A 24,335-nucleotide genomic window follows, 5' to 3' on the forward strand; every position below is an offset into this window, starting at 1 on the left:
GCTGAGTGACTTCCCCCTCCTTTTGGAAATATCTGTGCGCATGTGTAGTTTCAAACGGAAGTGAACAGAAAAACAAGATGTCGACTGCGGCGACCACCGGTACCGACAGCGTGAGGGAAAAAATCCTCACTGATTACAGAAAGAAGCTCCTCGAGCACAAGGAACTTGAGGCCAGGTTAAAGGAGAGTAAGTGCACATCATTTGCTTTTTGGGTTACGAATTCCCACACCTTAGCTGTGGACTGAAGACAAGTTTTGTCTGAGTTTTTTTGTGTCACGGCCTATTTTGCATTGTCATAGAATCAGAATGAGATATTGTTGACAAAGTAAGGTGCCTGCGTGTTTTATTGAGTACATTTCTTTGGTTAATGTGCTCAGTCGTTTACTTTGAATACTGCGTAAAAGCTATAGGGGTTCAAAGCATTTTCAACGCAGCATTTAGAGTTACTCACTGTTACAACTTACAGTGTTAGTAAGTTACTGACTCCGACTGAAAAATTCACCAAAGGACAGTCATTTTCTGTCTTCTTAGTATATTTTCTTTCTTACCCAGGCTCTAATTTACTTATGCATTGTTTGTACATAAAAATTGAATAAGTAATACTAAACTTTTAGTTTTCCCCTTGTCTCACGAGTCCTTCGTGAGTCAGCTGGTGCGAATGATGTGAACACTTTTTCAGAATGATTTCTTGGAATAATCAACTCCTTGACTCTGGGGGTGCTTAGTGACATTTTTTTTTTATGTTGTCTTCTTTGGGTGTGGGAGTTTCTTGTGGGCAAACTCAAACTGTGTTTTACTGTTTTGGCATGAATGCATCTTGCTTGAAGTTGAACATGTTATAAGCATTACTTGTGTATTGTGCCGGAACAGGAAATAGAAATAAAGGTCAGAATAAAGAGTTGTTTTTATATCAGAAATGCACCCATGGCTGAATGTTCATGATGATAAATTGTTAATACAATGAAGTATAAGGGACATTTTTTCTCTGTCTACAGTGCGAGAAAATCTGAAAGATCTAACGAAGCAGTATGACAAATCAGAAAACGACCTCAAGGCATTACAGAGTGTTGGGCAGGTAAGGGTTGACATAGACAGTTTCAGTGATTTGTCCGATTTCATAGAAATGTTTTCATATCCAGGTTTCCCAATTGCTTCGTTTCCGGCCGATTTATGTGGAGCACGTGATGCGCACAAAAAATATTGGCCGTCTAGAAGTGTCGTCTGCGCAATGATCGCGGCCGTGCCCGCGGCTTTCTTGACCGCCAAGGACGACCGCGCACGTTGTGATACGTCATTCGTTAGACCTCAATATAAGATTTAAAATGTGCTTTTGTAATGTTAAGGAAGTTACCAAAACTTTACCAATAGACATTGTAAAACACTTACTCAGTTACTGACTTAGAATTGTATATTTTTCATCTGTCTTTTTTGCATTAAAAAAAAAAACTTAGGAACTGACTTCAATCAAATGATAATTCTGACTACGGGTAATTTGTACTGTGTTGTAAAATTAGCCAGCATATTTAGTTTTACCTGCAGCCATGAGTTTTAACTTTTATCCTGTTTGCAGATTGTTGGAGAAGTGCTGAAGCAGCTCACAGAAGAGAAGTGTAAGTACTAAGTCGTTAAAGTCAAGGTGGTCAATGTTCACCATTTTGCCTCAGTCTTATTGAAAGCATTTGACGATGACCCGATGATGAGAATCATAACCTGAGACCAGACCTGACCAGTAGTAAACCACAATCCTATCCTGGCTGTTCTCTTTTTCTCCCTCTGTCCTGTCAAACTTTTGATCTGTTTCTACCCCCACCTGTCCTGTGCATCTCTCTGTCCTTTCTTTTCCATCCATTCCTGGCTGTCATCCTTTCTCTTCAGATTGTGGTGAGCTCTGGCAGGTTACGGGGTCGCTGAACCGTGATTATGAGAGCTGAGGGTCTTAATTGCTTTTTAAAAGATGGTTTGAAAATGACAGAATTTTTCAATTTTATAAAATTTTTTATATAAATGAGTTTGTGTTTCAAAGGGATCTTTTTTACATTTAGTCAAGTTTTGACTAAATGTTTTAACATAGAGGGGGGAATCGAGACGAGGGTCGTGGTGTATGTGTGTGTCTGTCTGTCTGTCTGTGTGTGTGTGTAGAGCGATTCAGACTAAACTACTGGGCTGATCTTTATGAAATTTGACATGAGAGTTCCTGGGTATGATATCCCCGGACGTTTTTTTCATTTTTTCGATAAATACCTTTGATGACGTCATATCCGGCTTTTTGTAAAAGTTGAGGCGGCACTGTCACACCCTCATTTTTCCATTAAATTGATTGAAATTTTGGCAAAGCAATCTTCGACGAAGGCCGGGGTTTGGTATTGCATTTCAGCTTGGTGGCTTAAAAACTAATGAGTGAGTTTGGTCATTAAAAATCGGAAACTTGTAATTAAAATTTTTTTTTATTAAACGATCCAAAAACAATTTCATCTTATTCTTCGTCATTTTCTGATTCCAAAAACATATACATATGTTATATTTGGAATAAAAAACAAGCTCTGAAAATTAAAAATATGAAAATTATGATCAAAATTAAATTTCCGAAATCGTTTTAAAAACTATTTCATCTTATTCCTTGTCGGTTCCTGATTCCAAAAACATATAGATATGATATGTTTGGATTAAAAACACGCTCAGAAAGTTAAAACGAAGAGAGGTACAGTAAAGCGTGCTATGAAGCACAGCGCAATCGCTACCGCGCCAAACAGGCTCGTCACTTTCACTGCCTTTTGCACTAGCGGCGGACTACGTTCAGTTTCATTCTGTTAGTTCCACAGCTTGACTAAATGTAGTAATTTCGCCTTACGCGACTTGTTTCTGTTTGATTTAGGTTTTTTGTTTTTTTACTTTTAACTGTTGTAGTTTTATCAGTGGTTAAACAAGTACATGTATTAATCTTTGAAGTAATGTAAGCATGTACTGGATACTTTGATTCAATAAGATTCATAATGTCCAACCTGATGCAGGTTTACACAAACATATGAAAAGAAATGAGATTGTCGCTTGATATTACTATTAGTTTTATTATTCTGTGATAAAGAACAGGTCATATCCTCTATTGTCTCAAAATGTTGCTTATCATCCGATCAGGTTTATAATGACACTAATACTAATAGGGAAAACAGAAGGATGCTTCAAAATTCCACTATTTTTCCCTGTGTGAACTTAGTAAGGCCCCCCCAAAAAATAAGTGTGGTTAAGGTAACATAGCCCCCAAAAAATAGGGTAGGAAGGTAGGCAATCACTTTTTGTTTTTTTTTACTTTTTTTTCTAATGTGTACAAATTAAACCTACTTGACAGGGAAATAAGTGTGCGACTCGTTCGCTTTCATTGCTTTTTCTGCACTGTTTTTTTTTTTTTTGTTGTTGTGACAAATCTAATAAAAAGTTATAGGGTCGGCCCCTAAAAATAGGGTAGGTCGGGTTACCGTAACCACACCTATTTTTTTTAGGCCTAACAAGCATGTTGTTGCATTGCAGTCATTGTGAAGGCGACCAATGGACCGCGCTATGTGGTTGGCTGCCGACGACAGCTGGACAAAAGCAAGCTGAAATCAGGAACTAGAGTTGCCCTGGACATGACCACTCTCACCATCATGAGGTAAAGTGGAGTTGACCTCTAAGGCAAAAACAAAACGGGAAGGGAGGAGAGGAAGGTTTATAAACATCTACTGTCCAGGTTTGCTGTTTAAACCAAAAATTGGTTGTTGTCCACACATCTTTGTGAAATTTCTTCAGCTGATATGTCTGTTATCATGCACATGACTCATGAGTGCTAAAAACTCAAAATAGCAACTTTTGTCTTTTTTAATGATGACAATAAAAAGGAAGCAGTGACTTACTTTAAATTTTCGGACTGACGATCTGACAGCGAACGACAAGAAGAAGACTTTAAATTTTACCCAAATTAATCACACTAATGAGTTTGTTCTGTTCTTTCTGTGATGTTATAAAATCACATTAAAACTAAAAGAGACTGTTTGACTGGGTGTGTCATTCAGTGTCTTACATCAGCAACGATGTCCCCAGCCCTGGAAAAATCTGTTAAAACATGGTGGATAATCGAGGGACATTAAGTTTCCTTTGGGGGGTCGCTTTGTTGTCAAGTAAATTCTTCGTACTGTGATAATTTGCAAAGTAAGTACCTGCAAATAGAGAACATCCGTACGTCTGCCCAGTGATGTGAAAATGAAACAAGAGGCACAGCTGTGATGGCATTTTCTGCAGGCTCTTAATCTTTCTTGCTGTCTTCTTGTTTATACCCGCTGTTTCTGTCCCTACTGTGACTGTCCTATCAACGTCTGGCTGTCCCTCCTAATGTCTTACCACCCACCCTGGCTATTCCCCTTTCATACCTGCAGAACTTTCCTCACAGTGCGGGTGCTGATGACAAATGATTATGAGAGCTGAGGGCAGATTCATTAGTCGTAGCCGATGTTTTAGGTCATGCTATTGATAACTCCTTAAGAAATACTTAAATGTACAATGCATGTAACGGGTGACTCCAAGCATCAGCAAAATTGTTGCTAATCCATGACAAGTGTTCAGAAGTAATGTGCAAACACAGTGATATCATTGGTACTTATAACTACAAAAGAACCTGTGTAGTTTAATTTGAACCAAAATGTCTATTCACCTGGTAGATTTATACACAGAATGTCTTTAGGAGTTTCAAGGGGTATAAACTATGATGCTGGGGATTCACAGTTAAGCGTTTCTGCTGTGCCACTTGTCAGTTTGGCAAAAGCTAGTGTAATTGCCGTTTCGAGTAACTGGAATCGGGTATTACATGTACTATTAGAAGGTAGTGATCCCTCAATTGACCATGATAAGTGACAGATTTTGTTTCACAAAAACTTGTTTCTTAGGCTGGTCAGTAACAGCACAGATTCAACTGTTATTGCACAGTTTCTTGGGTTGGTGAGAAAGTGACAATAAGCTCTGAGTGTCTGTTAATGGTAACCAATGTGTTTTTATTGGTCTTCCATGCTGTGTTGATTTGTTCCATACACTCACTTTACAAGTTGTGTTACTTCAGATTTGGCCCAGTGATGACACAGGTGATATGAGGCAAAGACATGGATGGATATATACCCGATTTGGTTGTCCTTATCTGGGTTGTCCATCAGACTTTCAGTTGTTGTAGTCGATTGTCGGCCATTGAAGGTGATTGCTGAGGTTGTGAAACCTGATGCAGTCACCAACAAGTTGTTGTCTGAGGGCTAGCGGATAGTTGAGGCTTTTGGGTTTAGCAAAGGGGAAGAGTAACTTCAGACTGTAGCTGTGGTGAAGTAATTTTGTTTTGAATCAAAGTGGAGTACTAATGTTTGGTGTGAGGTCTGCCTTGTAAATCCAGAAGCTTGTTTGTCAGCTGTTCCTCCGTCTGTACGTTGTAAGATTTGTGTGGTACAAGATCAGATGTGTCTGTGAAAGATCTGCGAGAACTTTTCTTTTGGGGCAACATTCCCATTTGCATTAGTCTGCAAAAGACAACGTAAGTTTGCACGCTGTTCATATAAAGTTGCTAATGAAGCAATGATTGCATGACAGACTGTTGAACTTTAAACAAGAATTTAGTACCAAATGAACCCGTGGTTTGTTTATCTTTCTAATTCTAGGTACCTGCCACGTGAAGTCGATCCTCTGGTGTACAACATGTCTGCGGAAGACCCTGGTGACATCACATTCAATCAGATCGGAGGTCTGGGCGAACAGGTCCGCGAGCTCAGAGAGGTCAGTACATTGTTCTGTTTGCATACACTATGATACAGTCTCTTGCATACTTCGATTTGACATTCTGTAAAATATTGATGATATTTTTGGAGGGATTTATTCCAGCGATAATTGCACTCTCGTAAGCAGCCGCCTGCAAAACGTGTGCGCTGCCACCCATTTTTGGTTCAAACTGTAGTTCAAACCTGCAGTGGACAGACGGAAAATTCTTGAATTTTACTGCACTGAATAAATTACAGACGCAGTTTGCTTGTATTTTGTAAAGCAGTCCCTGCAATGGCCATGGAATGAGTGGCTATTTGTAATGTACGACCACCCACATTTACTTGGCACGAGACAGCAAAATCAGGGAGCAAACATGTCTACCTGCAATGTGCACCCACTCTAAACACTGTTTGGGTACACGCTTACGAGCCCCACTATACATAGAAGCTATTGTGTACAGAGCAATAATTGGCAATGTTGTTTCATGTGAACATTGCTCTGAATCTTCTCCATAATTCTGCCCAGTGATGTGAAATTGTAACGAGAGGCACAGCTGTGTTGGCATTTCTGCAGGTTCTTCATCTGTCTTGCTGTCTTCTCATTTCCTCCCACTATTTCTGTCACTGCTGTTGCTGTCCTATCAATGTCTGGCTGTCACTTCTGATTTCTTCCCTCCCACCCTGGCTATTCCCCTTTCATACCTGCAGAATTGTCCTCACAGTGCGGGTGCTGATGACAAGTGATTATGAGAGCTGAGGGCAGATTCATTAGTCGTAGCAGTTTCATAAGCCATAACAGGTTTTTCGGTCTTGATAACTCAGCAAGCCATGACCGGGTCACAGTAGCAGGGGAGATGTGTGCTCATGGCTATCGTAAAGCATTACATTTGTATGGACATGTTATAATTGTCCGTACATTTTTAAGCCCCACCTGAAGGGTTTTGATTTGTCAAGAAGGTATGAAGTGAAGATTCACTAGCTATTTGCAATTTCTGTGACATGGAGATTTCAGAATCCCATGTCAGTGTTTTCTTTGTGTTTGACTTACAAGTTATTGTACTTCTTCCCCACAGGTTATAGAGCTGCCACTGCTAAATCCAGAGTTGTTCCAGCGAGTTGGCATCACCCCACCCAAGGGTTGTCTGTTGTTTGGACCTCCAGGCACAGGGAAAACACTGCTTGCTCGTGCTGTAGCCAGTCAACTGGACTGCAACTTTCTCAAGGTTAGTAAACCTTTTTTGGGAGACACATCATTGGCCTCTATTTGCATTGTATAGTTAAATGTACTGGGATTTTATGTGGTATTATCTGGTATGGGATTTGTATTGGGTTTGGCACTGTACAGTTGAGGACAGGCATCGCAAGTTGTCAAGAGGCAGTACTCGTAAAAGTGTAAACATTTGTCCATTTTGATAATTTGTTTATGCATGTATGTGCGTGTATGCACACACTGTGTTCAGAAGCACACTCAGAAAACTATGTAATCACATTTTGTGGAACTTGAATGTTTTTTCTTTTTGCTTCTCACCACATGTGCTTCACTTGCAGGTTGTGTCCAGTGCAATTGTAGACAAATACATTGGAGAAAGTGCTCGTCTGATCCGTGAAATGTTTGCCTTTGCCAGAGATCACGAACCATGCATCATATTCATGGACGAAATTGATGCCATTGGTGAGTGCCCCGTTCTCAGTCTTATTTATGATATTTTGTGTGACGACTGTAAAGTCGGTTCTTATACTTTTGATATTTTGTGTGACGATTGTAAAGGCTGTCCTTATACTATCATACTTTGTGTGACGACTGTAAAGGATGTTCTTATACTATATTTTGTGTGACGACTGTAAAGGCTGTTCTTATACTATAATATTTTGTGTGACGACTGTAAAGGCTGTTCTTATACTATAATATTTTGTGTGACGACTGTAAAGTCTGTTCTTATACTTTTGATATTTTGTGTGACGATTGTAAAGGCTGTTCTTATACTATCATACTTTGTGTGACGACTGTAAAGGCTGTTCTTATACTATCATACTTTGTGTGACGACTGTAAAGGCTGTTCTTATACTATAATATTTTGTGTGACGACTGTAAAGGCTGTTCTTATACTATGATATTTTGTGTGACGACTGTAAAGGCTGTTCTTATACTATAATATTTTGTGTGACGATTGTAAAGGCTGTTCTTGTACTATAATATTTTGTGTGACGACTGTAAAGGCTGTTCTTATACTATATTTTGTGTGACGATTGTAAAGGCTGTTCTTGTACTATAATATTTTGTGTGACGACTGTAAAGGCTGCTATACTATAATATTTTGTGTGACGACTGTAAAGGCTGTTCTTATACTATGATATTTTGTGTGACGACTGTAAAGGCTGTTCTTATACTATAATATTTTGTGTGACGACTGTAAAGGCTGTTCTTATACTATATTTTGTGTGACGATTGTAAAGGCTGTTCTTATACTATAATATTTTGTGTGACGACTGTAAAGGCTGTTCTTATACTATATTTTGTGTGACGACAGTAATGGCTGACCTTAATTGTGCCTTAGTCGACTTTGCGAAGACTTCACAAAGTGTTATTACCCTAAATTCAGTGCCAAAACTTAGAGCTTGTGAAGTCGTCTTTGTCCAATAAATATATCAGGCTTAAACTAGGTTGCGGCACACCCCCTGATAACTGACCATCAATGTGTAAAATCACCTATTTTTGGTCTTCTTTCGATAATGATTTCTCAGTCACTAATCCACCAATGTTTGCCTACTAAACATAAAATTGAAGAACAATCTTTTATCTTTACAATACTCTTGGTTTTGTTTGAATTGATTAAATGTGTACCTCATGCAATAAAAATAAAAACCCATGTGTTGCGCTGCTCGCGGCATTTTGGACCGCCATGTTTGCAGCCTTTGTGTGTACAGATTTTCGTGTGCTTGTTTCGCGGCCTTGGCTTGTGTTGGACATGCGACCTACACACCTATATTTAGTATCAAAGTGTTCACGGAAGAATGAGGTTTTTAATGATGTAAAGTAGAGTTGTCTTCCAATTAAAAGCATGGGCGTAAAATAGATTTTTCTACAAAAGTTGAGTATTTTTCAACGATTCTGACAAAAATATCCACCTAAAACGCATCCTAACTTCAAGAAAAATGAAGCTGAATCCGTACCCTTTCGAATGAGGTACTAGGTTAATGTATTCATGACGTGTCCAAGGCAAGCGAGCCAATCAAAACGAAGGGTCCGTCCGCGATGTTCGAATTCGCCAGTCACAAAATGGCGAGTGAAGAAAGTGACGCCGCGGATGCGATTGTGACGGACAATTCAAGTGGAATCGGTAAGTTTACTGGTTTTTTGTTTCAGTTTATGCTAGAAAAATGATGTAGGAAGGTATCTGTTGTAGTATTTTGCACATATTGGGAAAAGTATTGCAGAAATCAAAACTTTCAGCGAGTGCTTGCGGACACGATGTTCGAAGAAGTTTCATCAGACCGGAAGTGGCGGTCGGTTCGATAAAAATGACTTTTTCCAAGATTTACACATTATTATAACAAAAATACACATCTAACACAAAAGATTAGAGTCTTTTGGAGTTGTCTTATTTTATTTTTTAAAGGTAGTGGTAGGATTACGTTGTAATTTGGATCAAATCGACAGCGTCTGTTCGGTCAAGGGAGGTAATCACCATAATGCGTCCGATCCGCACCTTGTTTTGTGTTGTACGACGTGATACATTTGAACTAACGAATTGATACGCTTCGCTGTGAATAAATAAAAATGTTATGGCAACAAACAGATAGACTGCACAATATTCTTTTCACTGAATGAAGTCAAAATAATGAAACTTTTAAAAGAAATTAAGAAAAATAAATAAAATGTCACTTTTTTTTGTTATTATCTTTTTAACATTTTTCTTCAACAATTTTTTATTCAGGCAAGCACAGATTTATAATGACACATTCAAAAGCAATGTCACTGTTTGGCAGTGAACCTGAAAGTGACACAGAAAGAATCAGGACACACACACTGTATTTATTGTTACAACTTCTGGCTTTTTTGTGTGTGTGCAGAGGGTGAAGTGTTTGAACAGCTGAAGGCTGTTTTTCTGGCAAATGGAAAAGGCAGCTTCCTGCGGTTGTCCTCAGGGATCAACTACTACTCCAGACGTTGCTGTTGAGGGATCAAGGATACAAAACATATGATGAAGCTGCACTGTTTCTCAACAAACTGTTTCCGGATGTACCTGTTGCAAGACTTCGGTACATGCTTGTGTCTACAAATGCAAAGAAAGATGCGTCTTCAAGTTCTTCACTGTGTGACACAGACATCCTTGGACCTTACTTAGAAGGCATGCCCCATCGTCATCTTCAGGGCGTGCGTTCATCGTGGAAGCACCACACAACTTGGGACAAACGTATCGTGCCTTTAAGGCCTACGTGATTGAAAATGTGCTGCAAAATAAAATGACTGTGCTTCCGGCTAGCTTTTGGGGGGGGGGGGGGGGGGGGGGGTCTTTGTGCTGAAGGGGTTCCTTTCAAGGGAGTATTGTACTTTTACTTGATAGTAAACTTGGATTCTTCTTTGCTTTCAAATTTGTGGTAAATCCATCAATTCGTTCAAAAGTTGTGACAGTTTTTGTGTGTGTACAGACAGCAACATGCCAACTCTTTTTCATATTGTTATGATTTTTTTTCTCCTTAGTTTCCATATTTTAATATTTTACAAGCTATCAATCCCACATTTTGCAAGAATGTAGATAAACGTAGAATGTGCTATGTCTCAAAATTTCATTTAGATACTCCAAGTATTTCAAAAGTTATGAAGCTTTGCACATATGTACTGGGGGGGGGGGGGGTGGGGGGGGGTCTTTTGTGCTGAAGGGGTTCCATTCAAGGGAGTATTGTACTTTAACTTGATAGTAAACTTGGATTCTTCTTTGCTTTCAAATTTGTGGTAAATCCATCAATTCGTTCAAAAGTTATGACAGTTTTTATCTGTGTACAGACAGCAACATGCCAACTCTTTTTCATATTTTTATTAAAAAAAAAATTCTTAGTTTCCATATTTTTCAAGCTATCAATCCCACATTATGCAAGAATGTAGATAAACGTAGAATGTGCCATGTCTCAAAATTTCATTTATATACTCCAAGTATTTCAAAAGTTATGAAGCTTTGCATATATGTACCTGGTAGAACTGCCGGTCGGACGCCGGTCAAATTGATGTTTTTCCTGACTTTGGCAATTAATAAGTCAAAAGGTTATTCCAATAATGTCTTGAAAAAAATTGGGCATGTTCTATATATATTTGTTTGGAAGATCTGACAGTTTCAGATATCTGCTGTCAATAATTTCAAATCTGTGATGGCCTAAACTTGCCCCCCCGGGCAGTTTTGGTTTGTTTTCAGCTTTGTTTTTCGTAAAGTTTCAATGCTTACTGGTAAAACAAATATGTGACTAGAGTGCTGGAACAATGATTTCTTTCTATTCCTGGTTGCTGAGAACTGATTCTCATAAGCTGAATTGACTGAGCAATTACTTTGTAGTAGCTTTGTGCTGTTAAAGTTGCCCTATTTTTCAGTTTTAAATCGCATCGCGACGGCGTACATCTTAAAATGCCAATATCTCAGGAACTAATAAAGGTATCCACTTACTTTTTTGTGTGTTTTGCTTGTTTTTTATTGTTCTTTAAAGATACACCAAAACATACACTCTCAATTCATAAAAAAAATTTGACTGCCGCAACCTACTTAAACCTTGCCTTTGTTTCAGAATCTTCAGGCCTCTCAGTATTTTTAGTTACGGAATAGAATTTATAATCTTACTAGGACTAGGAGACAGCTATTCAGAAAAATGATATGCATACACATTATGACTGTATCACTGATGTGTATTCCAGGTGGCAGGAGGTTCTCAGAGGGCACATCAGCAGACAGAGAGATCCAGAGAACACTGATGGAGCTGCTAAACCAGATGGACGGCTTTGACGCCCTCGGACAGGTCAAGATGATCATGGCCACTAACCGGCCAGACACCCTTGACCCCGCCCTCCTCAGACCTGGACGTCTCGACAGAAAGATCGGTGAGGATACCTTGCTTGGAATTATTTTGTAGTTTGCTTAGGCGTTGGATAATGTGATTTTGCTAGGTGTTTTGAAAACTGATATGACCTAAAAGAACAGAAGAATACATCCCGCAAAAACTGTTAACTTGATCACAGCAACCAGCCAAGCTATTGTGAAAGTAATGTGCAATAGCTTTGACCTGGTGCAGAAACTTGTCGGCTGCCATCCAACCGGCAGGACTGGACACTCTTTTCCAGTGTTTTAACGTTTTAAAAATGCCGGTACAATACCAAAAATGTAAGAATAATGTGATCTCTGGATGAGTAAAGGTTCAGTCCTGGGAAGAATGAAAGCTACAGTCCTTAAACCTTCTTTCCTGCTAAGAATTAAAAGTGATGCAGAAATTTGTAATGGGTATGATTGTCGTTTTGTATGAAAGCATTATCATGAACAGGCACTCGAGTATTGAGTGGCTTATGCCCTGGAAGAATGACCTCCCTTCTCTTGCAAATTGCCATTGCAGTCAAAGCTGCCCATTGTCGGTTCTGGTGTCATTTATTTAGTTGTTTAGTCATTTGATTTCTTAAAAGTACTTTCAAGGCTTAAACTTGAGTTGTTTATTTATTTGTATTTTCATGTTATGTCACAATGTGATACAGTGTTATACGAAGTGGTAAATCATGTCACATCAGGCTCAGCCAGTAAAATGTATTTTTTTCTCTGTTTATTTCTTTTACAGAAATCCCACTACCAAATGAACAGGCTCGTCTGGAGATCCTGAAGATTCACGCGAACCCTATCGCCAAGCATGGAGAAATAGGTGAGTTCAAGTCTTTGCTATGAGTTCACTGGTGATTTTTACTGTTTCAGAATTTGGTTAAAATGAATATGCCTTTGTACCTGCCTTACGATAATGTGTGGGAGTGTTAAGTTTTTGCTGTGTCTCACTGTTTTTATTATTTATGTTCATTACAGCCTTATTTGTGTTGAAATTGTGACAGATTGTGTGAATTTGATTTATCTTGTGTCAACAATGAGGCAGATTTTTTGTTACATTTTCTTGTAAACTTGTTGCACACCTGAATATCACCTTGTGTTATAAGAAGCGTTTTGAAAAAAAAGGGCAGTACATGTATATGCATCAATATGTGGTATTTAAAACATGACCACATGTTAGTCATGAAACCTCAAGCAGTAATGAATAATATCTCTATGTAGTTTAGTTTTGATTTAATTTCCTTTTTTTGATTTTTTTAAATGTGCACTGTTTGTGTGCAGACTGGGAAGCTGTAGTGAAACTATCTGAGGACTTCAACGGTGCTGACTTGAGGAACGTCTGTACTGAAGCTGGTATGTATACCGTGCTGTTTTTATCCTTGTATCTTCTTGAGCTCTGCCATCTGTTGATGTTTCAAATGTCTCCAAGGAGATAATAAAGTTGTCAAATGTCTTTAAAGAATAATCAAGGAAAATATGGTCTGCCTGCAGTATTTGCGTTTTTGTACTGCTATTTCTTGATGGATTTGCTGAGAGCTGCTTTATTACTAGATCTACTTTCATTGTTTTTGTGTCAGCTTTCTTTTCTCTGGACAGTAGGGAGAAAATGTTGCACAAGTCGGTTTTTTGTTTTTTTTACATGGTTTTTTTTTTTTTAGATGCCTTGAATGCAATATGAATATTCTGAAGAGTTGTCATTGGTGCTGCTTCAGAGCAGACTTGTTTTTGTTGTTGTTGTGTATTTCTTTATGTTTTTAATTTTATTTTTATTATTTGAATAGACATTGGAGGTGGTTGTTTTGCTTGTTGTGGGATTTTGTTGTGACCTTGATACAGTTTAGTAGTAGTAATACCAAGCATAAGATGCTAATTTTGTTGACATGTGTGTTGCAGGTATGTTTGCCATCCGTGCTGAGAGGGACTATGTGATAGAAGAAGACATGATGAAGGCAGTACGAAAGGTCTCTGACAACAAAAAGCTGGAGTCGAAATTGGATTACAAACCTGTCTAAGTCGAGATGTCCCTTTGCCCCCACCCCCCTTAACAAATAAGTTTGCTTGTCAACAAACATGAAACTAACTTTGCACTTATTGCAGGTACACCAATAATCCTGAACATAACTGCCTCTGCTACCATGGTACGTCTACAGAATAATATACACCGTCTTCAATTACGGTTTAAGGAGAGTACTTTTTTTTTTGTTTAAGCGAAACAGCAATTTGTGGTTTGAAAGAGAAAAAATTGCTGAAATTAGTCTTAACGGAAAGTAGTGTCACAAGTCGGCAGGCAATTTTTGAAGGACTGAGCTGCGTGTCTCTCAGAAAACTAGATAGCATTTCTAAGTGTAGCCCAGTCTCTGTGGTAAATAAAATGAATGCAGTGTTGAAGGAATGCGAGTAGTATTGTGAAACTTTGTTTTGTGAATGCAAATTTATTTTTTAACTGACATTGCAGATACCGTGAAAGAAAGGTTAAAAACCTGCTGTTGCTGTATGCTAATAAATTTGCGTGTCAGATGTTTTCTATTTGTCAATTGCCTGTTTACATTGGTTTTGTGATGTTTATTTTTCTTTGCTTATTTGCTGTTGTTGTTTTCTGAAGATTCTTGGAAAGAGAAAGAATGGAATAAAGAAAAATCTAAAATACCAATTTTTCATATTGTTTTACTGCATGAATGTGACTGTCATACTCGCTCGGTCTCGCACACACTGAATTCCAATATTAACTTCTGATTTATTATATTCATGTATAGACCTTTAGAAGTGAGTGCACAAATCAAATGTCAAATATATTTACAATTTCACTAACCACGTAACTGGTTTTGCATAGGTAACCCAACAATACATGCAATAACAATGTACAATAACAGGTTGCCAAAATTTCATGTCATAATTAAATCCATTGTCTTTTGTAATTACTTTATAGTTCACCTTGACTAGAAATTAACAGGTTGTGATAAGATTTCAAAAGCCTAATGCAGATGGGGAAAAAAGTAAATGAACAGATTTTGTTGTGAACAGTTCCATATGATATGGTTGGTAAATCTGATGCCACATATATAATTTGTTTTATATCAACCTACACATATCTTACTTGAAGTATGAGCACGTCATACAATTCTTGAAACGGTGAAACGTACAAGTCGGGACCTTTTGCTAACATTAAATCTGCTTGACATTTTGTTAAAGTTGGTGTTATTGTTCGGCTTATTTTTTATGCCAGTGAAGATTAGAGGGTCAACCATGGCTACTTATATAGCCCTATAAATTTACTCCATGCACATTTTATCAGTTATAAGTATTGCACATTTCAAAAAGAGTTCTACACCATCTCATCTGTACTGTAACAACAAACATGTTCCACAAAATTCAACCCAGATCAAAAATACACAACCTGATAAGACACTATTTAGTATTAAATAAGTCAACAATGATTTACAATTGGTTTTGAATTCTTGGTAAGTAGTCTATGTATGCACAAATACATTTGCTATACAGTTAGGCATACTCCCTATTAACAACACAGTTTTTTTTTAATTTAAAGACGGAGAGTAAAATAGAACTGTATAATATCACGGTCACAGCACAATTTCCTCTGCATAGTAAATAGCTTGCGTGCTCAACTTTTACAAAACAATAATAACAGCATATACAAAATGGACTGAGGAGCATATGGACAACAAAATGATATCTTCGGTTTCACTTTGTAAAATGATGACTTTCTCAAAAGACAATGGTCGGAAATAACTCGTGGTTATTTTGTAATGCCCTGTGGAAGAGTTGTATCCTTGAGGGGATAGCATCACACTGAACAATCAGCTTGTATGTTTTTAAAAGAAAAAGGCATCCGACTGAGTAAAAACTGGATCTGCCTTCAAGAAATACAAGTCTTCCACAGCCCATAAAAACTTTCAGAGATTTTCTTCTTCCGAGAATGTCTACTGACGAAAAGCAAGAGCAACAGAGGTGATTTTGTTCTTGGTTGTTGACATCAGGTTTGGGTGGCTGCTCAACATTCAGATGTTTCATGGGGCTGGTAGCTGGATGGTAGCACTCTAGGGTACAACTGCAATCAAAACACACACAAAATGTTTAAGTTCGAATAATATGAGACCAAAAACAGAGCCTTTTCTCGTAAAAGTGATTTGCAAAAATCAACAATAAGAAACGCACAGTGGAGGGAAAAAATTGAAAACAAAAATAAACAAGTTTCACAGTTGATCTCTCACTGACTACCTCACTCAAAACTTCATTTTTGAATGCCACAAGTTTGCCACGAAATCATGAATACTACTCACCCCAAGTAAATTCCTGGCAATGTATCCATCTCTTGCACCAGCTTTCCGAGCCCACCACCATTCTTTTTCCTGTTCGTCGCCCTTGCGTAGCACTGTCATCTTGTCGTTGATGTTGAATGAAAGCTCGTCATTATTCTGAGCGTTGTAGCAGAAAACGGCATACACTGTGCCGTCGCTTATGATGCCAAGCTTCTCTTGAACGCCTGAAAATGAATGGTAATGAAGTCATCAACAAAACCAGATCCGGTGATAAGGCTAGGAATTGTATAAAGTGGTACATGTATCGCCTCAAAGGCGAGAGGAATTTGTCTAAGAAAAACAAGTCCTTGTTATCACGACACTGAGTTAAAATAAGCTTTTATAGTGATAGTTAAATTTCAAAGCACTGTCCCATGCCATCAAAAACAGTAACACAGCAGACGACTATTTTTTCCCCGATGTTTTCACTTACAAATCAGTAATATACTGGCAATAGCTGGTTAATTGCATTTTTTGGTAGTGTCCGCTCTATATAATGATGCTTTTTCCATTGAAAACCTTTACTTTGTTCACTTTGATGCTATCACTAACAGCCTGTTAAGAACTTGCCTCATCTTCATGGAATGCAACTCTTTCAAAGAGCATGAAAACCATGACAGTTATTTTTTAACATCTGCTTTTACAAAGGGAAGTAAGCACTCTGAACACAGACAGCAGTGAGAGATATATGCAGAATTAGCCTCCTTCAACTTGACAGAGCAAGTGCATCAAAATGAACAACAGATTTTCTAAGTTTCATCCTTCAAGGAGAACTCACTGTAAAGATAGTCGGAGCAGCCGTCGTAACCGTCTTCATCTTCTTCACACTTCTCAGCGGCTGTTTCGTTGTCGCTGATGGTGGTGGCGAAAATACAAGCACCATGCTCCACGAGGAATCGAACCATGGGCAGGTTGTTGCATGAGGCAGCACAGTGTAAAGGAGTCCTGAAAAATACAGAATTTTGTTTTCATGTCTATGAAACTTTTCCCAAACTTGTTTGTACAGCAGTACCTGCAATGTGTGGACCCTCCCATGAGAGGACACCTCCCTTAAAAGGACACCTTCTCTTGTCCCTTTTTATATTATCTCTACCAAAGTATACCTGTCATGAAAGGACACCTGCAATGTAGGGACACTTTTGGCTGGTCCCAAGGGTGTCCCTTCATCGCAGGTACCACTGTAAAGGTAACTGAAGTAATTGTAAATGACAGACAGGCGTTCAAACCAAGGCAACATGCAAAGATCTGCTAGACTCCTGCAGGCACACATTTTGTTCGAGCTCCTTTTGTTGTGAACAAATCTTTATGTGTTAACTCCCTTGAACAAAATCTGTCTGTTGTCTTCAAAGTAGATTCAATAATTTGATTGATATTTTTGTCTTTTTTTTATCAAAGCACCAACACTTCATGTGGTACCTCACGATGACCCTTGAAATGAAATATTAAAACTGCTGTAAGTGCAGAAAAGAAATACACTTTCGGAAGATCAGAGAACTATCAAGTTCTTCTTCTTCTTCTTCTGCGTTCGTGGGCTGAAACTCCCACGTACACTCGTGTTTTTGCACGAGTGGAATTTTACTTGTATGACCGTTTTTACCCCGCCATTTAGGCAGCCATACGCCGCTTTCGGAGGAAGCATGCTGGGTATTTTCGTGTTTCTATAACCCACCGAACTCTGACATGGATTACAGGATCTTTTCCGTGCGCACTTGGAGCTTGTGCTTACGTGTACACACGAAGGGGGATAAGCCACTGGTAGCAGGTCTGCACATAAGTTGACCTGGGAGATCGGAAAAATCTCCACACTTAACCCACCAGGCGGCCGCGGCCGGGATTCGAACCCTCGACCTTCCGATTAAGAGGCCGACGTCTTACCACCACGCCACAGCGCCCGTCAACAATCAAGTAATCAGCCTCTAACAAATCTTGAGTGGTAAAAAGGATTTTACGTATTTTTTAATCAAAGCACCAACACTTCACGTGAGTCCTCACGATAACCCTCGACAGGAAATAGGCCAACTAAAAGTTGTAGGTGCATAGAAGGTATAAACTTTCGGAAGATCAGAGAACTATCAAGTAATCTGCAGCCTCCAACAAATCGTGAGTGGTGGAAATAATTTTATGTGTTTTTTAATCTAAGCACCAACACTTCACATGAGTCATCACAATAACCCTCAACAGTTAATTTCTCATGTTTAAATTTTGTCTTCTTATTTCTTTTGACTGCATCCCCTTTCTCTCTACGCCCTATTCCACTCCCATATCCACCAACAACATCTTGAAAAGACCTCGTATCTATGCCACCTACCAGCCATCACTGTCCGGAGAGTTGACATCAGCACCAAACTCAATGAGATACTTGATGATGTCGTAATGTCCAGCGCAGATGGCGTTGTGCAGAGCTGTGATACCCTCGTCGTTAGGTGCACTCACATCCTCCACCTGTACAACAAAAATAAAATGTAAGCTTGTTCACTGGCTGGATGATGGGTGTTTTTGGCCGCTGAGTGACTTTCAGTTTTATCAACTTTTTTGCCTTTGAACTCATTTAAGACTTGGTTAGTATTTATCTGTTACTTTCTAGTAATTTACACAAAACTGTCTGTGCAGACCACTGACAAGAAGTTACGTTTTGTATTTTTCCATTGCCAAAGTTAAAGGGTAAAAACTTACAAACAACAGTAAACCTGTACATTTAAAAAAAAATAATAAAAAAAACCCCACTAAACCTGCAAGTCAACTATTGATCTATACCTGTCATCAAAATTTCACTAGCTTCTTCACAGGTCATCCAAATCAGAAAAGCCAACAATCTGACGATGCTAAAAAGCCACCAGCAATATACAATCTCAGAAAAATAAAAAAAGCAGACAACTCTGCTGAAAGAGTTACCCACCTCCTTCGCTGTCCTCTTGACCAGGTCAAGCTCTCCTTCCAGTGATGCGTCCAGGAGGAGGGCCAGGGGGTCGAAACTGACACGGTTCAGCGACTTCCGTCTGTTCTCTCCCTTCAGAATCGGCTTCTTTTTCCTCAACACCACCGCCGCCTTCTTCTCCGACGTTTCCTTCCCTTGGGTTTTGTGAGGTGAAGATGGCACTTCTTTGTTTCCGTTACTGTCACTCTTACTAGGCAGTCTTTGGTCTGCTGTGTTTGAGTTTTGAGCCTTTGCCTGAGAATTTGCTGTATTTGCGTTTGCACTGCTGCCATCTTCCGCCACATTTTCTAGCACAGGTTGTTGAGGCTTATCGCCCCTGTGTAAAAACTTGGCCAGGTCTTCATTGTCACTGTCAGAGTGTCTGCGTCGGAGGTGTTTCGGTGTGTTGGCCTTGAAGCTGCCTTTGTCGGAAGCGATGTCCGGGTAATTGGGCGACCCGACCAATCCAAAATGGGTCATCCCCCCACCACCCACGACAACAGCCGCGGATGGGTCCGAAGGTGAAGGTTGCTGGCTGCCAAAAGCTGTGCGTAGTTCTGGTGGTGTGGCAACGTTGGGTCTGTCTGAGGCATTCTGGGAAGGCTTGCCTTGCGCCTGGTTGCTTTTGGGGTCTTGAGATCCGTAGATCTGTTTGTTGAGCTGCTGGTAGCGTTCTAATGCTGTATTGCCAAGGCGACCCATGTAGGTGTTGGCAATCACGCTCTTGGACGCGTACCTGAGAGACAGTAAAGTGTCAAGTCAGTGTGGTTTGGATAGGTTTAGTTGAGCCCAGTTATGAAAGATGTGGACAATACACACAACAAATGCGTTTAATCTTGTAGTTACTGGAGGAAGAGACCAACAGTGCTGCCTGGATTTCTTCAGTGAATATGTATCATTCAACAATAATTGTAGCCATGTCTCGTGATAGCCAATGTTCTTTCTTACACTCTTGCCTTTCTGCTTAAATAGCCCAAATGTACAATATTAAAGCTTAACCATCCTCTAAGTCTAAGATATTTTGTTGAAACTTTGGTTAGGAAAGCTAGACCAGAAAATGACAACTGACAAAACAAAGTAACAAAAGTCTTCCCTCTTTATTTTGGTTTGAAAGTCTATCAGGTGAAAGCTATTCACACCACATTATTCCCCTCTTACCTGTACGTCGGAGCCGGCCGCTGGTTCAGGTGAATGGTGGTTCCCGCCTTCCCATCCTGCGGCGTTGACTGGGCCTGGGGAAGACCCAGGTTCACAGAATCGTTCACACTCAACTTGGACAAGTCTACTTCATCCCCACCACTGTTGCCAGTCCGAGAATCCACAGCTGTTGGTTGGTTGACGCTCTGATCCGTTGACGAAACTGGCTTCACCGAGGCCAAACCTTGGGGCATTCGGGGAGGCGGTTTTGGACCATGTCGGCCAGATATACCTCGTGGTTCTAGAGGGGGTCCCGACTTTGCTCCATTCTTGTGGTCTTGCTGTCCAGCTGGACTTGTGGTTGTGAGAGAAGAGGCAGGGAGAGGGTGGGCGAAAACGCCGGACCCCTGCTTCACCAAGGGACCCGAACCCTCGCTAGACGCTGGTGAGCTCTGTCCGCTCCCCGCCTGCCTCTCCTCATCAAAAATGTTGATCTGTGGCTGGTGGGGTTGATGCTGCTGCTGTTGTTGCGTTGGTTGTTGCTGTTCATTGTCTTTGGTTGACTGCGGCGGCCACTTTGGTAACCCTGGTTTGCCGAAAGTGTTCACGAAAGGTCTTGCCCCCTTGGCCGCACTGTTCATAGGAGGTTGCGAGGTGGAGTTTAAACCTGAGCCCTGCGTGGGTGTAGGCTGGGTGGTGGGCTTTGACACCGCCGGACCACTTGGGCCCACCACCACCCCACTTTTACCCTGATTGTCGATTACAGTCCGGTTCCCGGAACTGCCACGACCACGGTTAGCGTCAAAGTGGGAGGAGATGAGGGAGGGGATTTTGTACTCCACAGGCTTAACACCAACTACACCACCAACACTACTACCACTCTTGTTGCTGTTGTTGTTGTTCACCTCCTGACCCCCCACCACATCCCCAGGTTTCAACCCCTCCTCACCGGGAGGGATAAACTTGGTGTTGGCCGGCAACGTCTGATACTTGGGGTCCTTCTTCAAGAACCCTGTCTTAGAATACAGGTCGTCCTTAGCAACGTCCTTGGGTGCGTACTGTATATACGGCTCCACAGCCGCAATATTCTGTCCCGGTTTTCTGGGTTGGCCAGGTCGGGAGTTGAAGTTCTTCGGATCACTGCTGTTTGTTGTGATTTGTTTCGGCTGCTGTTGTTGCTGTGGTTGCTGTTCTTGTGAGCGGCGTTTCTTGAGGCGTTGCTGCAGCTCGTGGATGCGGTTGTCCATCTTGGATACCTCTTCTTTCTTGTGATGCAAGAGCTGGCGTTGTGCTGAGAGACGAGAGTTCTGCTTTTCGTTGAGTTTGTTGCGATGCTGAGAGCAGAAAGGGATAGAATGGTTATAATCTTGTTTAATATGGTTTGTCTTCAGCTACATCCAGTACAAATAGCTTGCAAAAAGGCTCGAGCCTTAGCTGTCAGAGGTACATACTGATACAATTGAAAATTCAGGGTTTTTTTTCTTTCAAAATTATGCACGCACGCACGCACGCACGCACGCACACACGCACGCACACACACACACACACACTCACACACACACACACACACACACACACACACACACACACACACACACACACACACACACACACACACACACACACACACACACACACACACAGAGTTAAAATACCACAGTGGAAAGAAACCTTCACAAATGTTGCCAGTAGAAGAAGTTAGTGGTTAACGCAGAGAGTGTAACTCATAGTATGCAACACACCAAATCACAAAGATGTGATTTTTAGCATCAACAGTTCTTTCCATGCATGAAAACTCGCCCAAATCCAAACTTACCAAAAGTTCATTCCGAAGTTTTTCAAGTTCCAAGGCCACAACGTTGGGGTCACCTTTAGCATGGTTGCCGTTGGTAATGACCCCGTTGGCCTTAACCTCTCTGAGCTCTTGCAGCTGTTTCATGAGCTGGTCCACCTTGGTGACGGCCATGGCGAGCTCCTTTTCCTTCTCGTTGAACAGAGCCCTGACTGCTTCCAGTTCTGAGTCTGTGACAGAAAGAATTGTACATTTAAATTTAAAGGGTGGGTACATTGTATAGATCTACTAAGAGTTATTTAATAACAGTATGGTGTTATCACGAAGGGCAGTGAAGTCGTTTCTTTATCTTCTTGAAGAGCAACTGTGCCTCATCAACGAAAAAGCCTGCAGAGCTGTTCCAGAACAGCACCCTACTAGATGTTCATTGCATCATATCTTTTACTCATTCAACTTTTGTTCCTTCTGTCTGTCTGTCTTTCTTTCATTTTCGTTCTCCTCTCTCTCTTAAATGTTCTTGCTCCTTTTCCCCTCCCTTCAATTGAATTTGGTTTCTTTGCAAATGATCTCATCAGACCACAAGCTTTTTCAGCTTTAATTTCTTAACTCTTAATCCATCTCTTTTCAATCCATCTGTTTTAACTTTTAGCCCCCCTGACCCCTGATCTTATACTCACAGCACAACACCTATCCCATACTTAGCCTCAACCGGGCTTAAGAATACTCACTGAGGTTGCCATTGCTAGCCTTGTACTGCTCCACCTGGCCTCTGAGTGCTCTGAGCTTCTTCAGCTTGAGTTCCTGGGCCTACAACCTCTCCTTCGTCACAAACACACATACCTCAAACACACAAAGAATACTACTCACTGAGGTTGCCATTGCTGGCCTTGTACTGCTCCACCTGGCCTCTGAGTGCTCTGAGTTTCTTCAGTTTGAGTTCTTGAGCTTCCACCCTCTCCCTCATCACAAACACACATACCTCAAACACACAAAGAATACTACTCACTGAGGTTGCCATTGCTGGCCTTGTACTGCTCCACCTGGCGTCTCAGTGCTCTGAGCTTCTTCAGCTTGAGTTCCTGGGCCCACAACCTCTCCTTCATCACAAACATACATACCTCACACACACAAAGAATACTCACTGAGGTTGCCATTGCTGGCCTTGTACTGTTCCACCTGGCCTCTGAGTGCTCTGAGCTTCTTCAGCTTGAGTTCCTGGGCCTACAACCTCTCCCTCATCACAAACACACATACCTCACACACACAAAGAATACTACTCACTGAGGTTGCCATTGCTGGCCTTGTACTGTTCCACCTGGCCTCTGAGCGCTCTGAGTTTCTTCAGCTTGAGTTCCTGGGCTTCCACCCTCTCTCTCATCCTGTGCAGCCTGGCTTGCTCCGAGGCCAGCTGCCTGTGCTTGGCCTCTTGCTGCTGGAGGTACTTGAGGCGCGTTTCCCTGGCAACCAGGGCCTGCTGCTGCGTCTCCATGGCAACCTGTTGCCTAGCAGCCAGCCCTTGCAGCTCGGCCAAGGTCAGGTCGGTGCCCCTGCCGGGTAACTGGAACACAGAAAATGAAGGAGAAGTGAGAATTGAAGTTTTGGAGAAAAATCGCAGAAATTACTCAGTTTTCTGACCTTCAAAACGGTCCACAAAACATCGTTCTCAAAGGAGGGGGAGTATTAAAATGGGGATACACTCACGGATTCTGTTAGTGGAAAAACTGAGAAAGCAGTGCCTTAAACACGAAGATCTTATTGTCTTGAAAACATAAGATTTCTTGAAAGCAAAGATTTCGCTGTCAGTACTGATTAACACAACCACCACCACTAGCATTACCAAGAGAAGAAGAACATCCTTACTGAAAGACACCTAAATGTGCAGTCTGTGACAGCAGTCACATGCACTATTTTCGAAAAACATCAACATCCACAGAGCATAATTGTGATACAGTTCCCGGTGTGACTTTTATCTCACCGACAAAACACATAAGAAACTATTCAGAATGTTCGTCAACACTGACAGAGTTCTCAGTCACTGTTCACAATTTCTATAATTCTACTTCCTGCTGAACCGAGAGCAAAATTCAGCCGGTCTAGTGTAACACTCAATTTGTTTCCCAAGATAAACTCAAGCTTACCATGATACTATTAATTTTGATAGCGAGTTCTTGAAATGAGAAGCTTCTGCATTTCCACAAAGAAAGACAGCTACCGCTTACAGTACACGTTAAACTCCGAGGCGTGTAGCCTATTATGTCAACAACATTCCTGCGATATCTAAAGCCAGGAGTGACCGTTGTTACCTGGTTTCACCTACATTTCTACACCACATATACCCGCCTCGGGGGAACTCAG

At 40.7% G+C, this 24,335-nt stretch overlaps 2 protein-coding genes across 7 annotated transcripts in view; one reads left to right on the top strand and one right to left on the bottom strand.

The window, feature by feature from the left end:
• The first annotated feature begins 34 nt into the window (after positions 1–34).
• On the top strand, positions 35–14,471 carry LOC138952879 (26S proteasome regulatory subunit 10B). Its single transcript, XM_070324628.1, has 11 exons — positions 35–186; positions 996–1,075; positions 1,571–1,610; positions 3,523–3,643; positions 5,661–5,775; positions 6,833–6,982; positions 7,308–7,431; positions 11,659–11,841; positions 12,564–12,644; positions 13,103–13,174; positions 13,715–14,471. Exons 1-11 carry the CDS (start codon positions 78–80, stop codon positions 13,831–13,833), a joined length of 1,194 nt encoding a protein of 397 aa, XP_070180729.1. The 5' UTR covers positions 35–77; the 3' UTR covers positions 13,834–14,471.
• Positions 14,472–14,535: 64 nt separating this feature from the next.
• Positions 14,536–24,335, bottom strand: part of LOC138952877 (apoptosis-stimulating of p53 protein 1-like) — a 105,544-nt gene continuing 95,744 nt past the window's right edge. For 4 of the 6 annotated variants that reach the window (XM_070324622.1, XM_070324623.1, XM_070324625.1 and 1 more), the window contains 8 exons: positions 23,262–23,538; positions 22,005–22,210; positions 20,210–21,522; positions 19,034–19,787; positions 18,446–18,579; positions 16,916–17,082; positions 16,120–16,322; positions 14,536–15,887 (listed from right to left, as the gene is read on the bottom strand). In XM_070324622.1, coding sequence (XP_070180723.1) covers positions 15,831–15,887; positions 16,120–16,322; positions 16,916–17,082; positions 18,446–18,579; positions 19,034–19,787; positions 20,210–21,522; positions 22,005–22,210; positions 23,262–23,538 — 3,111 coding nt within the window. In that variant the 3' untranslated portion in view covers positions 14,536–15,830. Of the gene's footprint in view, positions 15,888–16,119; positions 16,323–16,915; positions 17,083–18,445; positions 18,580–19,033; positions 19,788–20,209; positions 21,523–22,004; positions 22,211–22,847; positions 22,962–23,261; positions 23,539–24,118; positions 24,139–24,335 lie in introns of those variants that run through there. The other 2 variants (XM_070324626.1, XM_070324627.1) reach the window with 2 other exon arrangements.

Source organism: Littorina saxatilis, linkage group LG17, assembly GCF_037325665.1.
Source record: "Littorina saxatilis isolate snail1 linkage group LG17, US_GU_Lsax_2.0, whole genome shotgun sequence".
In the NCBI taxonomy this organism is placed as follows: Eukaryota; Metazoa; Mollusca; class Gastropoda; order Littorinimorpha; family Littorinidae; genus Littorina; species Littorina saxatilis.

What these genes read in the sequence shown, in the direction of transcription:
- LOC138952879 (XM_070324628.1), top strand. Translation starts at nt 78, where the DNA reads ATGTCGACTGCGGCGACCACCGGTACCGACAGCGTGAGGGAAAAAATC. An exon ending in ACCACTCTCACCATCATGAG is followed by an intron (nt 3,644 to 5,660) that starts GTAAAGTGGAGT and finishes TTCTAATTCTAG; the next exon opens with GTACCTGCCACGTGAAGTCG. An exon ending in GAACGTCTGTACTGAAGCTG is followed by an intron (nt 13,175 to 13,714) that starts GTATGTATACCG and finishes TGTGTGTTGCAG; the next exon opens with GTATGTTTGCCATCCGTGCT.